Raw genomic sequence first — 17,369 nt, forward strand, 5'->3', positions numbered from 1 at the left:
ACTCTGGTCATACAAAAGAACATTAAAGAGCAAGGCTATCATCTTACCCTCTGGTGACCATATATCTGATAGGCTACCCTCAGACACTCGCCAGACAGTCACGGTAGGCTTTACTTAGTTTGTGAAATATTTCTGCAGTTTGAATAATCCTTCATGATCTATAGATTTTGCCTTAAGCACAAGCTACCCTCCTCCTACCATATGCGTGCCATACGCGAGCCGTCCGCCTGTAGTTCTGCTGAAAGTAGTGGCTTGGATAGTGAGGCTGTTGCCATAGAAACGGGCACGCAGGTAGTGAGCGGTGAAGCAGCTGTGGGGGGTGGTTGGTTGGATGACTGGCTGACTGGCTGGCTGGCTGGATGGTTGTATGTGAGAAGGTGTAGAACGGTAGCCAAGCTGGCTGTTGTGGTGGATGTGGGGAAAGTGAGCGAGGGACAGTGGGGACTGGGGGAATAGGCAAAAGGAAGAGGAATCAGATAAAAGTGACAGATATGACGGAGAGGATCGCATCTTGCGGAAGCCTTGATAACGCTTCTCTCCTGCTACAGTATTGCAACGGTAAGTTGAGACTGGATTTCCTTATAAATACGGTTGTCGCACGGCGAGAGGTTATCAATGCAAATTATCTCTAGACCAAACCGTCAGCTAACTTAGTTTCATACGACCGATACGTGTTATGTCAGGTCCAGGCGGCTACTATGCTTTTTTTTTAGCCTACTGTCGCATGTCATAGAATCTGTTAACATGTCCATGTCTGACAACAACGGTTCATTTTATACTAGGCTACCTAAAGCAAGCTAAGCTAACTTTACCTATGTGTTGTGTAGGACAGGACAGGGGTATTCAGATACTTTGATGGGCAGACATATTTGCATACATGTAAAACACAATGGTTGAGTCAACCATATTTTAATGTGATATTGGCTGCATCTGTTTGCAACTGGCGCTTCTGAAGGCAGCTGAAGAGTATGGAGAACACTGCGTTTCGTCAGTGGCCAGAAAATATGATTTTGAGCCGTCCACTTACTGCCAGAGAAGGTAAGATGAAACGCTAGTAGGCTATCTAGATAAATCAGTTATGTAATCTCTCCTTTGATGTGAGTGAACTGAAAACCTGAAATAGTAGCTTAACCTTAACCCATTGATTCAGTGAGAGATGTTGCAAAACATTTTGTCGATAGCCAATGAAAGACTGGTGTCTACTGCTGCCTGTGATATGCTTTCCATTTCTGTATGTTTGGTAGGCTACAGAAACAAAAATACATGTCTGCATTTGTGTTTGTGTGTGGCTCGATTGTTAGGCTACTGTGTAACCTGTAACCTTATAGTAGCCTAGCTGTAGAAAGGCATTGTAGCCTACATTAGTTGCTGGATGATTGGTGCCAGATTGCATTATGTAGGCCTAATGAATCATCTATTTCCTTTGTTTCCTCCTGATCGAATGTTGTGGCACACATGTAACTTTTACACTTCAGTGAGATCTGATGTTGACTAAGTGTCAATCTCCTGCCCACTGCACATGATCTGCCATCTGCGCTCATTCTTTGCAGCGTGCCTTAGAGATCTTGCAGTGCAGCAGACAAAGTCAGTCATGTTGAATCATTGAAAATATATGTGGTCTACAGTCTATTTTGCATCCATCTACTAAACCCCTCTTCTACTGCACTTTTTACCCCCCCCCCCAGACATAATTCCACTGCATTTCTTACATCCAGTAACTATATGCATGTGACAATAAACTTCCTTGTATCCTTGTATATTTGTAAACCTGTTGGCATGTGCAGCAAAACGGGACATTTCACCTTTCCCTTAAAGCATTTGTTTGTCATGCTTAAAAGACAATTTTAGATTTTCAGGTGGATGTTTTTTGATAGAGTGAGAGTGACCTGTGTTATGAGAGGTAGTCTAGAGCCTCGCGTCAGATGGGAACATGCAGCCATGGGCAAGATGGTTAATGTGCTTGTAAGGGGGACCAAAACCCATGGGTGCTATATCTGAGAGGAAAATGAGATTTAAACACTTAACTACTCAGTAGCCTCCATGACACATGCATCCCTCACAAGAAAGTATCGCGCTTCAGAAACAGGCTAATAGATTGATTTGCCTGAAGCATCATAGCTCAGGACGAGGTAGGCTATCATCTGAGGTTACAGTACAAGGCTACTGAAACCGTGGCCAGGGTTACAATGCCTCAAGCCATTCAGGCTATTAGCTTCTTCCTCCAGATGGAAGGGTGGTGTCTGATCCATGTGGTTGGGTGTGGTTCATTATCAGCGTCCGGGTGAGTGAGTACAGCAGGGCTCTCTGAAAGACTACCTGGCAGTCTGAGGCAGAGTCAACTGATTATAATTCATTATAATTTCTAATTTATTCAGATTATTATAACGTATAACTATTACTGCAGCCCCACCGTTACCCATGGCAGCCATGTTGGTCATGTTGGGTGGAGCTCCATTGCTCCCAGTAGCCCCAGCAGAGACCAGACCAGCAGGAGGAGGATGGAGGGTTTTGGTGTTTGCCAGGTTCAAAGGCTCGAGCTGTTAGTGAAACCCAGACTGGGAAACAGTTGGATCCACGGGAGGCGGCTAAGTCCTTTCCTCGTAGCCGCGGTGCCCTGTAACGGATTCATGCCAGATCAGGGCCGTGTTTGTGCCAGAACGGTTTCCACGGTCAGCTGCCATCCTGGTGAACCCTATTGACCACCTGTGCATGAGTGATGGGTTACAATAGCAGATGGTTGGCTAGTGATGCAGACAGCTGTGAAGAGTGTTGTCAAAATGTTCCCTCACAACCCATGTCTTCTTTTGTTCCACATGATCGTTTGTAGAATGTAAATGATTAAGTTAATCAGATATTGGATAATAATTAGCTAAGACAATGATTCAGTTTAGTACCAGGAGCATTTTTATTAGGCATTGTTGTTTTGAGAGATGCATTCTGACAGGAGTCAATTGACTTACTTTTCTGTACACACTCCATGTAAAAAGGTGCTCTTAGATCATGTTTTCTCACTTTTTGGGGAAGGTTAGTTTTAAGTTTAACCTAATTATTGAATATTACATAATATGCCGTCACTATACTGACATTTTCTCTGTTTGATTAGTGTATTGAAATGTAACATTACATATGATTCAGATATTTAATTGGATATTAAAAGTTCAATAGGCTGCATTCAGCAGGTTTCAGATTGAAGCCATCAGACAAATCACAGTCCCCCTGTCTCATCAAAACAATGACATTGCTGTAGATTCAGCTGACTCACATTGGGCTGTGTGTTTAATTGTGTGTGTGTGTGTGTGTGTGTGTGTCATTGATGGAGGAGTTTGAGCATAAGCCCTGCTCTTGCACTTCCTGGTAGTGCCTGGCCACTGCATTGAGCAGGTTTGGATTCATGCCAGTCCAGCAGCTCTCTCTCTCTCTCTCTTTCTCTTTCTCTCTCTCTCTCTGTTATACACACATGCACACACAGCAATCTATCTCTCTATCGCTATCTCTCTCTGACACACACACACACACACAGCAGTCTTACCCTTTCTCTATTTCTTTATCTCACTCATCCTCATTACTTCTCTATCCCTCTTTTCTTTTTCTTTCTTTCTCTCTGTCCTTTCCTCCCTCTTTCTCTCTGTACTGTGGGTAGCAGTAGCCACTCGCTGATATCTGACTCAAGGGAGGAGTGTCCTGTTACTGAGCGTGCTCCCCTCCTCTCCAACATGAACAACATGAAAGGGGTGAGGCGAGGGAAGGGCAGAGAGGGAGGGAGGGAGGGAGGGAGGGAGAGAGAGAGAGAGAGAGAGAGAGAGAGAGAGAGAGAGAGAGAGAGAGAGAGAGAGAGAGAGAGAGAGAGAGAGAGAGAGAGAGAGAGAGAGAGAGAGAGAGAGAGAGGGAGGGAGAGGAGAGGAGAGGAGAGAAGGGCCAGCCAACAGATGCCTTGTTTGTCTGGGAGGTCCGGCAAGGAACATCACCCCTTACTGGAACTCTGGCGCCTCTGGAAAACAGCCCCCAGAGAGAGAGAGAGAGAGAGAGAGAGAGAGAGAGAGAGGATTGACTGACGGACTGGATGACTGAGCTGATCCCTGACTGGCATGGCAGGTAGGGGAAGTGATGCTGATGGTGGCTGGAGGAGGAGATGGATTAATATTTGAGCAGGGTGTCGGACATCCAGCCTCGGACTGCGCCTCACCCTCCGCCTCCTTTTGTCCTCTTTCCCCACACGCTTCCGTGCTGGGACCATGCCCCTTTCTCTCCTTCCTTTTTCCTCCTCTCTGCCTCTCTCTCTTCCTCTTCATCCTCTGCTCTTTTTACTGGCTTTCATAGCTCATTTTCACATCACAGCAATCACTCATCTTTCATATGACCGCCACCTGCTGCCTTTATTGGAGCTGCGATCTGTGAGTGTGTGTGTGTGTGTGTTTGTGTGTGTGTAGTGTGTGTGTTTGTTAGGCGCTAAAGACCCAGTCATCATTAGATATGCATAGTTACTCTGAGAGCCTGCTGGGCAGACAGTTCCAGTGTGCTGTGTGTGTGTGTATGTGTGTGTGTGTGTGGGGGGGGGGGGTGGAGGGGGGCACCAGAGACAGAGCTGCTCTGCTAAGTCGTGATGAGTGTTTGCTGTCACTCGCAAATCTGTTGACACATGGCTTCTGAATTATGTGAAGGGCTGTTTGTGCGTGTGTGTGTGTGTGAACTAACGCAAGACTGGGTTAATTGCTGGCAGTGACCTAAACCATCCTGCCTGATATGCTGCTGCGGTGTGGTGTACACGTCAGTGTGGCTGACTGCATCAGGGACCACTGGCTAAGAGATTCAGGCATCTGATTATGCAGCAGGCAGCTGTAGGCTACTCTCAGCATCGCAGACCTGCGCTTGGTATTCACATCACTGCACGGCCCCGTCAGTAGTCATACTACATACGACCCACAGGGGAGCAATAGCAGTATATAGAAGTGTAGGGGATCGTATAGAGAGGACTATAAAGTATTTTTATATGTGCAGTTTCAGTAATGTTTAAGGTATTATATATAGCCTAGGTCTATACATTACAGTACATTGGAAACGGGAATTGAATGAAAATGAAATAAACTGATAATTCTCCTGAAAGCTAAATAGTATAGCAAACTAGTCTTACTAGTATAAATAGTATTTTGCACAGGTACTTTCATGTAATCTTATCATTTTAAAATCCTAAACTGACTTGTAAAATAGAGCATGACAGCTTAAACTGCCACCTCCTGCTGAAGCGCTATGTAGATGTTTGAGCTGTGAGCTTGGTGGCTCTTGTGTAGATGAGAGATGAGATGAAGCCTAGCTGTTAATTGATCCCTGGGGGATGGCAATAAGGCGCTTCTGAGTCTGTGAGATCTAAATGAGGGCAAAGCAGCGCTGAATGATGCTAATCTCCCTAATTGCTTCATCTAGGATGGGTGGCGAAGAGTGGGAAATGTCACCGATTTAAAACGAGGGAGGGGAAGGACAGGACAAGGACAGGAGTTTGTGTGCAGGACAGCATCACCTCTTTACACGCGACTGTGTCTCCCTCCTCCTCCCATTACTGAAGTGACCCTGCCACACCAGGCAGCGTTCAGTCAAATCAGCTAACCGCTAAGTCCATGTTGGTATAGAGTGTACTGCTGACAACACAGTGGGATATTCAAGTGTTTCAGTGTCATTTGATGCACTTCATATTATTTTAGGCATCTGTCAAATACTGTACATTCACACATTTCCTTGGGATGTGCATTATGGGCTAGCTTCAGTTGAGCAATACTAAAAGTGATAAAGGACAGGAGTGAGCTATTCTCAGGATGCATTACAAACCCCATGCAAATTCATTGAAACAGCAGATGCAAATTGTTAAAGTCATTTTATCAAAATGCAAACTCTCTCACTTCCCCCCTTCCTTATGTCTTTTTCCCCCTCCCCCTCATTTCCTCCACCCTTTCTCTCCTCTCTATCTCTCCCAATGTCCTTTCTTCTCCCTCTCTCTGTTTCACCCCTCCTTCACTCCCACATTCTCTCCCTCTCCGTCTCTCACCCTCTCTTACCTCTTTTACTCCCTTCCTCCCTCCTCCTCCTCCTCTCCCATCCTTCCTCCCTCCTCCTCCCTCCTCCTCCTCCTCTTTCTCCTCCCTCCTTCTCCCTCCTCCTCCTCCTCCTCTTCCTCCTCGTCTCCCTCCTCCTCCTCTCCCTCCTTCCTCCTCCCTCCTCCTCCTCCTCTTCCTCCTCCTTCCTCCTCCCCCCTCCTCCTCCTCTTCCTCCTCCCTCCTCCTCCTCCTCCTCTCCCAGATGATCACCTGTCTGCGGGGAGCGCCATGGAGGTGGACGACCGTCTGTCCCACCTGGAGCAGCGGCTGCAGCTGCAGGAGGACGAGATCCAGCTCCTGAAGGCTGCGCTGGCCGATGCCCTACGCAGGCTCGGCCTCTGCGAGGATCAGACGCAACCCGGGCCGCGCAGGCCTGCACCCACCAAAGGTCAGGGGTCACGTCACAGCACAGGTCAAAGGTGGTATGGTGATGTGGGGAAAGCCACTGCCACTTTCGAGGACTTTTTGATGTTTCGATGTGGCCCTTGACAGAAAAGAGTCAACTCTGAAAATGACACGCAGGGCACCTTTCTGAGCAATTTTGCTGGGCAGTATTATTGACCGATAGGCTGGGTGAACCCTGCAGCTCAGGCTGGAAACCTGTGCATCTTTTTCTGCTGCTTCCGTTACAATTTTGCCGGGACCAATCACAAGCTGGCTTATCCACCTGGCGCGCTATTGGCTATTAACTCCTACTGAGTTTTTACGCCGCTCTTTAAACGTCACCTGGTTCGTTGGTCAGATTGCTGAATGACTATCCAATTGCGTACAGAGTCATTTGAACTATGCCCGTTGATCACGCCTCTTGTGCAGTGGAAAATACATAGTGGACTCCCCAGACCAATGTTCAATCTTAAAAGATTGAGCTTGGTCTGTTGAAAGCCAGACTAATTGACCGATGTAGTTTAGGCACTTTCTCTCTGATATTAGCCAACACATTTGTTTTCCAGTATATTTTTGGGGCTTTTTATTGTGTAGGACAGTGTAGAGATGGACAGGAAGCAAGTGTTGGAGATCGGGAAATGACCTGAGTCATTTGAGTCTTGGGTCTCCATGGGCACTTGGGCCCAATTTTGGTACAGGCAATGTAGCCAGTTGTGCTACAGCGCCCCCTAGGCAACACATAGTTCACAACACTCATTAACAACAGGCAACTTGTTGCAATCGTCTGAGCAGAAAATTAGCAAGCAGCAATCATATTATTGCCCAGCAGCATTATTCAAAAGGGTTTCCTGTATATTATGTCCTACAGAAAAACAAGAATCTCACAAGCACTCTCTTTAGCTCTTGACAAATAAGCACTTGAAGGTCAAGAAACCTTAGGGGTTTTCTGTACAGCTTGAAACCTTTTTATTGATTCCAAAATTGTGTTATTGAAGTTTTGAAATGAACCGGAAAGGGCTTTCATATGAAGACCAAAGGATATTCTGGTGTCAAATTTTTTTCCCCAATATGAGTTTGCTTCTAGCATTTAGCCATTTTTCTTGCTGTTAGTTCTGCTTGGAGCAGAACTGTCTATATATTCTGGATGGATTAAAGAGATGCCATCATCTGTTCAGTTTGTTTTCTTTTAATCTTCATATCAGGCCATGTGTTATCTCTTATCCGTATTTGCATTGGTCAACATATTATTTACAGCAGGGTTGCTAAGTTTGTTAGTTTGGACTATGGTACCTAGGAAGACTTGTCATGGTTGTAATTAAACAATGGATTGAATACTTATCACCGCTCACATTATGTTATCTCTGTTGCCTTTCTAGTCCGCCAGCTGTTGCAAGCCTTACCCTCCAAGCCTGTGAGCAATGGGTATGTCCAACAGAAGAGACTTGGAGGGTACCCCTCCTCGCCTTCTTCACCCAAAAAGGAGGTGCTGATGTCCATCAAAAGGTAAGAGCAATTTTCAAACAATACAACATTCACTAAGGGTTTTTGTATGAGGCTGTAGCTCCTAAGTTTGGCCAAGGAGGGTGCAGTGTAATCTTTCTATATCGGTGTGGTAGGGAAATCAGGAGAAAGCGAACTGTATGTGGTCCATAAACAGATGTGTCTGTCACACACACATGCTTAGATTTCCATTACTCATTCTTTAGAAATTGGGCAGGCTATTGTGTCCGATATCATAGAAAGTCTTTATTTCACCCCACACCCTCCCCTAGACTACAATACATAACATCCTTCTGTAAAAAAATGGCCATCTTTTCAGACTGGATGCACAAAGTCTCTCTCTTTCCAAATAAATCGAGCCACCCCTATATTACAAAATTATCACTCATGATGTGCATATTTGAACAACCAACGTTCCACAAGCACAGCTAAGCTAGCTGGCATCCGTTACACTATTACCAAAGCTCCACTTTAACCCTCTCTGCTATCATTTACAGACAGTGCACTGACTGATAACGTCACAGTAATTGTATTAACAATATTTGGCCAGTAGATGGCATTGGAAGACAACAAAATATTGTTGTATGTTATAGCCTACTTGTTGAGAGTTGTTAAGTCAACAGAAGGATAGCATTTAAGGTAATAACTACTTTTCTTCCATCAAAAAACATTTTTGGTTGTGGTGTTATACGAAAATAGCAAAGTAGTTAGAACATTTGTTTTATTTGGGTTTGCTGTTGGTGCTAGCAAAAGATCTTTGGTGCTAGCAAGGCACAAAGTTAGCAGGCTAGGTTGCATATAACATGGGATCATCATGCTATCATGCTTCCTTGCGCTACCATTAGCGATGACAGAACATTGAACCAAATTGAAAGCAACCACCAGACACCATAGATGGCACTCTATTTAGCATGAAAGATTTGAGAAAGTATTTACACACATGCATGTACAGTAGTATGAACATTAAATATAGGTAGTTACAGTAACTGACTGACCAGTACAGTTCTTAAATGCATGCCAATAATTATGAAATGCAAATAACTAGGCTAGCCTACACCCTTTACTTTACATCCATAGGCATTTGAAGTCAAATTTAACAGACAATGCAACATTACCTTTTCAAGATAAGAAATCTTTATTTTTGAATTATTTGAATTTCTTCTTTGTAGACACTGGTTTCCTTCAGGTATATGTGTTTTCTTTTTTCTAATGCACCTCAATACAGCAATGTGGGTGAACGCGGAATAAACAGTAGCATAAATAATAGTAGGATGATAGTTAGGTGTGTGTGTGAGTGAGAGAGTGTGAGTGTGAGCTTGAGCACGCATATGCTCAGGGCAGCAGAGGGCCCTTCGCCAAGAAATATGCCCATTTTTTCATTATCTTCAATGTCTTCAATATTTGGTATGTTTTTTTGGAAGTTAGTGAAAAAAGTCTGTTTTAAAATGTCATATTTTGTGCAGTGTAAAATAAAGTGTCTCAACCCTTTTTTGCCTGACAGTGACCACATATTCTATGTTATCTTGGCAGCCAGGTGTTTCTGTGTCTGCCTGTTTCTACTGCTAGATTGTGGTCACTGAACCTGTACTTGGTCAGGATTTGCCTCTTTCGTACCTCTGACAGAGATACTCTGCCAATTCATATTATCTTTTTTAGGATCAGATAAGGATCTCTCCCTCTCTCCCCCTCCCTCTCTCTCTCACACACTTTCCCTCTCTCTCCCTCTCCCTTTCTCTCCCTCTCTCCCCCTCTCTCCATCTCTCTCTCTCTCTCCCTCTCTCTCCTCCTCTCTCTCACACTATCCCTCTCTCTCCCTCTCTCTCTCTCCCCCTCTCTCCCTTTCTCTCTCTCTCTCCCTCTCTCTCCTCCTCTCTCTCACACTTTCCCTCTCTCTCCCTCTCTCTCTGCTAATTTTCGTTCCTCCTGTTGTATACAGACCAGCTGTCTTAAACCAGCTGGCCCTCAGCACGGCGTCTCTTCATCCCTTGTCCTCTGTCTCCTCTAACTGTCTCACGGTAATCTCACACCCGTCTCTGTGTCCTGCTCTCTGTGCGTCCGCAGGAAGAGCATGTCCACTGAGCGCCTGTCCACTTCTCGGAGGGACCTCTCGGACCCGCGCAGCAGGACCACCTCCTCCAGCAGCTCTGGCGGAGGCAAGAGAGACAGGTGACTTCTCAACGCTGCACCTAACACACAGTTGCCATGCATATGTAATAGCAATGACATACAATATGATGGCCTCAGGAAAAACTCCAAATGAAGATATCCAAAAGATCAGAAACATAGCTTCATCTAGAGACTTTAAAGCTGTAGTTTATTTGTTCTTCTTCGCTGGATTAAGAACTGTTTGATCAAAGTTTAGCGATATCTACTGTTCTGGGGAAGAAAATTCTGAAATGCCAAACGTGACAGGACCTGTCCTGCTGCATTTGTCTGACACATTCTCCTCTGTCTCATCTTCTTTCCACAGCCCTAACCCAAATGTTCTTCTATCTTCCAACAGTCAACATGTAGCCTACTGTAGGTCAAATTGAGAAGAACTCTTGAATCAGTGTGCCAGTCAGGGTTTTGTAGCTAACAGTAAATTGAACACTTGTAAGTGTGATTAGTATAGTAGAGTATGTGTGGTTGTATTGTCTACTTGTAGTAAAATAAATTGGCTCAGTCATCCCACTTTGAGGTGAAAATGGACAAACTACAGTAATTGTAGAAACTCTGATAATCAATCCAACGCTCTACTCCCGGGTCAGGTGTTAGGGGGATTGCTCTGCTGGATCAAGTAGCTATGGAAATGTTGGTTTTATTTAGATTTTTGTAAAACCATGCCTGGAGGTTTACAATAATACAGTTATTCTGTGTCAGCATAGGGATTAGTTTAAAGCAGCATTGCGTCCTACCTGGAACACAGAACTGCATTATGCAAATATTCTGGATGGCTGGAGGCAACGGCACAGGTGTGTTTACCTGTTCAGCACATGATCATACACCGTCAAAATGAACTGGAAGAAGATTCCAAAGACAGTTGCCTAATGAACGCGTACCTTAAAAAAGAGGCACCTTGTTGCCTGTAGTGTTGCTTTAAGTGTTTTAGTCTCAGTGGAACCCCTTAACTTTCCCTGCAGTGTGTCCACATGGACAGTTGACTGCATTGATTAGAGGGCAGCCGTGGCCTACTGGTTAGCGCTTCGGACTTGTAACCGGAGGGTTGCCGGTTCGAACCCCGACCGGTAGGCCACGGCTGAAGTTCCCTTGAGCAAGGCACCTAACCCCTCACTGCTCCCCGAGCACCGCTGTTGTTGCAGGCAGCTCACTGCGCCGGGATTAGTGTGTGCTTCACCTCACTGTGTGCAGTGTGTTTCACTAATTCATGGATTGGGATAAATGCAGAGACCAAATTTCCCTCACGGGATCAAAAGAGTATATATACTTATATATATATATATATATATATATATATACTTGATCCACCTGTGTGTGGGAGTGCCTGTGTGGGAGTGCCATCAAAAGTCAGAAGTCAGAAACTACTGTAGGAACACAACACTTCCTACACCTGTAAACCGCCACATTCACACCTGATCAATCAATTGCACCCAGTGTGGAGACAAACAAAATTGTGTGTGTCTGTATATGTTGTTATTGTTGTTGTTGCTACCTTCCTAGATAGCTAGCTTCCTGGTATAGCATAAATATGTAGCGATGATTCTACAGACCATTGTAGAAAAAAAATCTCTTTCCTAGTTGTGCTGTTTGAATTGATAGATACTGTAAATAGATAGATACTTTATTGATCCCCAAGGGGCCACTCACAGTGCCTTTGTGCAAAATGCCCTCTGGCGTTCACTTGCAAAGCACACAGCGTGGCAGTCAGGCCATGCAGAGTCTCAGACCTCTGTGTGCACAGGCCCCCTAACATTCACCTTCAGACTTCACAGCCTGACAAAACTACCGCACAGCATCCATCTCAGAACCGCTTGCCGTGTGTGTGTGTGTGTGTGTGTGTGTGTGTGTCTGTTTGTGTGTGTCTGTGTGTGTGTGTGTGTGTGTGCGTCACCGTCAGATAAAAATAAAAGCACCCCTCCTGTCTCCTGTCCTCTGTCCCATTACACGCCTGAAACACACATACATACAAACAAACACACACACACACACACACACACACACACTCTTTCACACACGCACACACACCACACATATACACACACACACACCCTGACAAGGAGCCATGTTACCTGTCAGTGTAGTTCTGACACCTCTTCCACCTTTAAGCCCTGATCCCAAATCAGCCGACAGTTTTCTATGTATAGCACAGACACACGCTGTGTTCACAGTCTTCACTATTTCACTGTGCACTATTTAGTATTTAGTGCACTACTGTATATAGTGACATAGTGAAGATTTTGAACACAGCTACAGACAAAATGGCTGCTGTATTTCTCTGCTAGTAGATCTCAAGAAAAGGCCATAAGGCTGGTCACACCCTGGTCCTGCTTCTTTACCCTGATGGACAGAAGATATCTGAAAGTGTAGCCTAGTAGCTGCGTGTGAATAATTTAAGCTCCCTTGTGTGCGGGTAGAGTAGAACAGACAATAGAAAATGTCTGGAGATAACTAAACCCAGGCACTAAAAGAAACCTGACACCCCGTTATTGTGTTGCTTCACAAACAGCGTGGTATTTGTGTAAAGCTTGACAACACCCAAGTTTTCTTTGATGTAGTAATGACAAGTAGGCCTAAGTAGGCCTATGTGCAGCCTATTGGGGGTTAAATTAAAAAGCCAAAACAGGCAAAACTGGGTGTTGTGGTTGTGTTGCTTGTTGACTTAAGTGTTTACAAATACACCATTCCAGGTGTCTCGAAAGACAGGGACACCTTGTTAATAAATGCTTGGCAACAGACATAGGCTCTCTCATCCTGTGAGCACGAAAAACATATGATATACGCAATCTATCTATGCCACACCTGTCCACTGTTTGAGAACGAAGATAGTGAGATAAGCTGAGGCTGGCTTCCTCTTTACAGCAGGCTTTTATGGCTGGTCAGAAAGGATCCATGAGGCAGGTGGCAGGGCTGTTGACACAGGCAGAGACTGGCCAAGAGCTGCTCCCAGTCCAGCTTCTGTCTATTCAGCAGGAACTGGCGGATCTGGGCCTGAAACAGGCCAGAATCAAGCCAGCTGTGCTGCGCTGTGATGTGTTGTGTTGTGTTGTGTTGTGTTGTGTATGCTAGATTACAACAAAAGGTTAAGTTCTGTTTTTTGCTTGTAGAAACATTTGATCTGCCTCGTTTGGACATCTCAGACCTGACGTCTCAAGCACACCAAACAACCTTTTTTTTTTTAAAACCTAGTACCTGGCCCTGACTGACCACTTGGGCATGGATGCGCACCTTTCTCTAGTTAGTGTAGTCTCTACTGTGTCGTCACGTCACACTATACTGTATGTCTTGCTTGCTGAGCCATTTTATCCACATTGCTTTAACAGCTCAGGCCTACTTCATGAAGCATGACCAGTTTTTAACTGGCCCTAAGTGTCCCCTGGGCTTGGATGTGCACATCTCTCTGTGGTTAGCCTGTGCTGGGTTGTGTGTCATGCACTCAGCCCCACCCCTCTCTCTCTCTGGGCTGCTCTTGCGTTTAGCCCTTGGCTGCTACGTGCTTCATGTTACCACAAGCTAACACCGCAGGGAGGTGTGGCCCTCCTCTGAAGGGGCAGTCATGCAAACTCAGGAAGTGGCCCGTGATTGGGCAGCAGGGAAGAGCTTGTGGACGCTCTCACTCACTCACTCACTCACACAGTTTACACAGTCAGCTGAAGTTGGGAGGCTCTGAAAACCAGGAACTCCAGTTTGGCTGCTTTTGTTGCTCGACACGAGAGTTTGTCTTCCCGGCGTGCTGATCCCCTCCTGTTACTCGAGTCTCTCGCTGTTGCATAACGGAAAAGTCACCATGAAGAGATCAGAGAGGTAAACTGCTGAATGGTTGTCACTTTACAGTACAAAAACCCAAACTCTTTCAGGAAGTCTATGGTAGAGCTAAAGTGGTGGAAAGTTTCAAGTTAGGGTGGGGGGGGGTATGTTTTCAGTTTTGGGTTGGTTTTGGGTTGCGTTGGTTACATTCCTTCAGTTGTGATGTTAGGGAAGTTAGGAATAGCTTTTGTTGTTGCAGTCTGCAACTTTCTGAAAGGAAACAAATAACTTGTTTTGCAATGATTCATCTTCTGTGCTTTAGTCTGCATCTGTAATCACTTAGCTTGTAGCTCTTCATAAAATCAGGAAGACAAACATAACAAATCTGTGAGGGTGTTCATTCAAACTGCACATTGCTGCACTATTAGCTTTGTGAGTGTGTGTGAGTGTGTGTGCGACATTATACCGTCAGCTGTGTGTTTGGAATGTTAAAAGGCCTTCTGCCTAAAGTTCTTAGCAACTCAGGCTCTGGCAGTGTGATTGTGCAGTTCTGGTCCTTGTTTATGCCAAAAGGGTAATTTAATTACCCCAGTGAGGCAAAAGGAGGGGTGAGCGTTTGATTTTGGGTGTCTGGAAGTGATTTAGAGGTACTGGAAAAAAACAGCACTGACATCCAACAACAGAAAAACGGACGTCAGACGGACACAGTGTGGGACATTTCCATCATGCTAGGGGCTGGGTGGGGCAGCAGGGGCTCGTCCGCCACCACAGAGTGGATATTGATTTGCACCCTGCCTCATTGACATGCATTAAACATATTAGCTTGTGTGTGTGTGTCTGTGTGTGTATGTGTGTGTGTGCATGCATGTGTGGGTGTATGTGTGTGTGTGCATGCATGTGTGTGTGTGTGTGTACAGGTGTGTGTGTGTGTATGTGTGCGTGTGTGTATGTGGGTGTGTGTGTGTGTAGTTGTTTGTTCTCAGGCTACTAATTGCCTTTGAGGCAGGGAGCTGGGAAAGCATGAGGAATCTTGGTTGCCATGTAAATGCCCTGAAAGCATCTGTGCGTGGGCAAAACCTTGGCAAGGAAAAGAGCCTGGAAAAGTTGCTTTCTGTACAATAGCCCACTTTATCATTCAGCCTCTCTGTGGCAGCTGATTAGTGTGATGATGTGTGGGCCGGTCTGTTTCATGTCGCTCCTCCAGCCTGCGTGCGATTCCCTCAAAGTGCCCGTGCATCGTCTCTGCACGTGTCAGCTCCTCCCGTCACGTGGGTGAAAAGCCACAGACGTGTTTGATGGAAACCAACCTCATCCAAGTGCACTTCATCCTCTCACAAAGGGCTTTAAACAGTCTCTCTGAAAGCCACCATGCTTTCTTATTGTTATGGATTGGCATAGTGCTAATGCAGTGATATTGATGACATAATGTGCCTTTGTAAGAGAGATCATGTTGATTCCTTTGAAGCTCCGTGGTTTTAACCCCCCCCCCCCCCATCCCTCCACTGCCACACTGCCGCACTGCCGCAGTGGCATGCAACTGCACTGCACAGCACTCAAATAAAGCCCCTCTTATGTAAGCCAGGCTTTCAGAGGACGCTGCCACTGGCCTCACCCTATGTTACCTTGTGGACCAGGTAGCTGCTAGTCTGCTAGTCTGAAAGTCCTGCTGCTCCAGAGAGCTGTTGTTTTGCATGGAAGTCGATTTGACTCAGTGGAGAAGGAATTTTAAGGGCTTGGCTGCTCTGTGTCAGCTCCACTCCAGACTCATTATGAGTTGGATTTGCCTATAATTTGGATGAATGATTTTGACTGGATGGCTGAGGTGTCATGTGAACCACAAGCATGATTATTTTTAAAAGGGCTTTGTACTGAATGAAGTTTCTGAACTGGGCTTTCCCCAATGACCAAGAAGCACTTAAACTTTCCCATGCAGGCTTGTTCTTGTACATTTAACATGAACAGGAATGTGCATTTAGCATGCACATTACATTGCCACAGTTGCATTCAACTGTAAGAATCTTTAAAGGAAAACCAAATCATTCCTTCTTGTAGTTTCCACTCACACTCTAATTAGTATCTGGCCGGGGATGAGTGAGGAGTCTGCCCACAGTCGTCTGTCCCACACTGCTGGTGCTTTTGGCGAGCCACCAGGACACAAATAGTGCTTTGTGAGCCCGTTCTCACAGGACACCCCCCTCCACCCCTCAGAGCAGGCCATTTTAAAGATTTTCCTTCACGTCCAATGAGTGTGTTTTTCTACCCGAGCTGCACCCGTTCTGTTGCCTGCCAGACGGGAACAAATGGATGTCAGTGATGGGGGAGATTAGTACTGATAACTCATCCATAATGGCAGGCTCAGTCTAAGCACCAGCACTGCATCAATTATGCAGATTTGAGACATTCATCCCATCCTTATACTGTATCTCTAGTCTTGTACACCTACACTAAGTAAAATTGTTCATGAGCAGTTAGCCGTCACCTGCTTCTGTCTCGAGGGGTTTCAGATGATGTCCATTACTTCCTGTGGCTTGGACAGATGACCTAGAAGGAAACATGACAGTGCACTTTGCAGATTGAGTAGAGTAGTGTGTCTGCATAGCACTTGTGTGGGTGACAGAGATGAGAAATGAATTATGCACTAGTTAGGCCTGGTGTGTGGGTGTGTTTGGTGCGGGATCGAATGGGAACATATGGCAAGTTGCGGTTGGAGTTGAAGTTCCTTTTAGGCCCGTACACAGACCCAATACTATAGACCCATTGAATTTTGTCCACTGTGTCCAAATTTTCCTATGTCCATAACAGTCATTATGTTGATTAGGCAATGAAATAGTAATCAGCTATCTTTGGCTTTGACACATCATTAATGCAGTCTGGTGGCTCTTTTCATTTGGTTTGATTTGATTTGTATTTGTGTGTGTGAGAGAGGGAGAGGGTGAAGAGAAGGAATAGAGAAAGAGGGATGTGCAGGATGTATTGGGGCAGCCGTGGCCTACTGGTTAGCGCTTCAGACTTGTAACCGGAGGGTTGCCGGTTCGAACCCCGACCAGTAGGAACGGCTGAAGTGCCCTTGAGCAAGACACCTAACCCCTCACTGCTCCCAGAGCTCCGCTGTTGTTGCAGGCAGCTCACTGCGTCGGGATTAGTGTGTGCTTCTTTCACTGTGTGTTCACTGTGTGCTGAGTATGTTTCAGTAATTCACGGATTGGGATAAATGCAGAGACCAAATTTCCCTCACGGTATCAAAATACTTTCTTATTATACTTATATAGAAGAAGATGGCGAGGTAGTGCTTTTAGTGGAGAATGTGTGAGAAGGAGCTCCCTGTTGGTACTGCTTGCTCTAGCAGAAAGCACTCCTCTGTCTGAGGCAGAGCGGAACCACCTGTCAGTCAAGCTGTCGCCATGACAGCAGAGTTCTGACAGCACAGCAACAGGGGGGCAAAAGGGAAGCACCAGGAGAGATATCGTCTGCCAAGAGAGAGTTTCATATCCGTTGCCA

General features: G+C 45.6%; 1 protein-coding gene across 5 annotated transcripts in view; it reads left to right on the forward strand.

Moving 5' to 3' along the window:
- Nucleotides 1-293: 293 nt before the first annotated feature.
- Nucleotides 294-17,369, forward strand: part of eml2 (EMAP like 2) — a 35,055-nt gene continuing 17,979 nt past the window's right edge. Inside the window, exons 1-5 of one of the 5 annotated variants that reach the window (XM_042064041.1) lie at nt 297-558; nt 956-1,038; nt 6,286-6,471; nt 7,844-7,970; nt 10,029-10,133. In XM_042064041.1, coding sequence (XP_041919975.1) covers nt 969-1,038; nt 6,286-6,471; nt 7,844-7,970; nt 10,029-10,133 — 488 coding nt within the window. In that variant the 5' untranslated portion in view covers nt 297-558; nt 956-968. Of the gene's footprint in view, nt 559-955; nt 1,039-4,068; nt 4,093-5,465; nt 5,612-6,285; nt 6,472-7,843; nt 7,971-10,028; nt 10,134-13,753; nt 13,929-17,369 lie in introns of those variants that run through there. The other 4 variants (XM_042064042.1, XM_042064043.1, XM_042064044.1 and 1 more) reach the window with 4 other exon arrangements.

The sequence above is a fragment of the Alosa sapidissima genome, chromosome 15 (assembly GCF_018492685.1).
Source record: "Alosa sapidissima isolate fAloSap1 chromosome 15, fAloSap1.pri, whole genome shotgun sequence".
Taxonomy (NCBI): Eukaryota; Metazoa; Chordata; class Actinopteri; order Clupeiformes; family Clupeidae; genus Alosa; species Alosa sapidissima.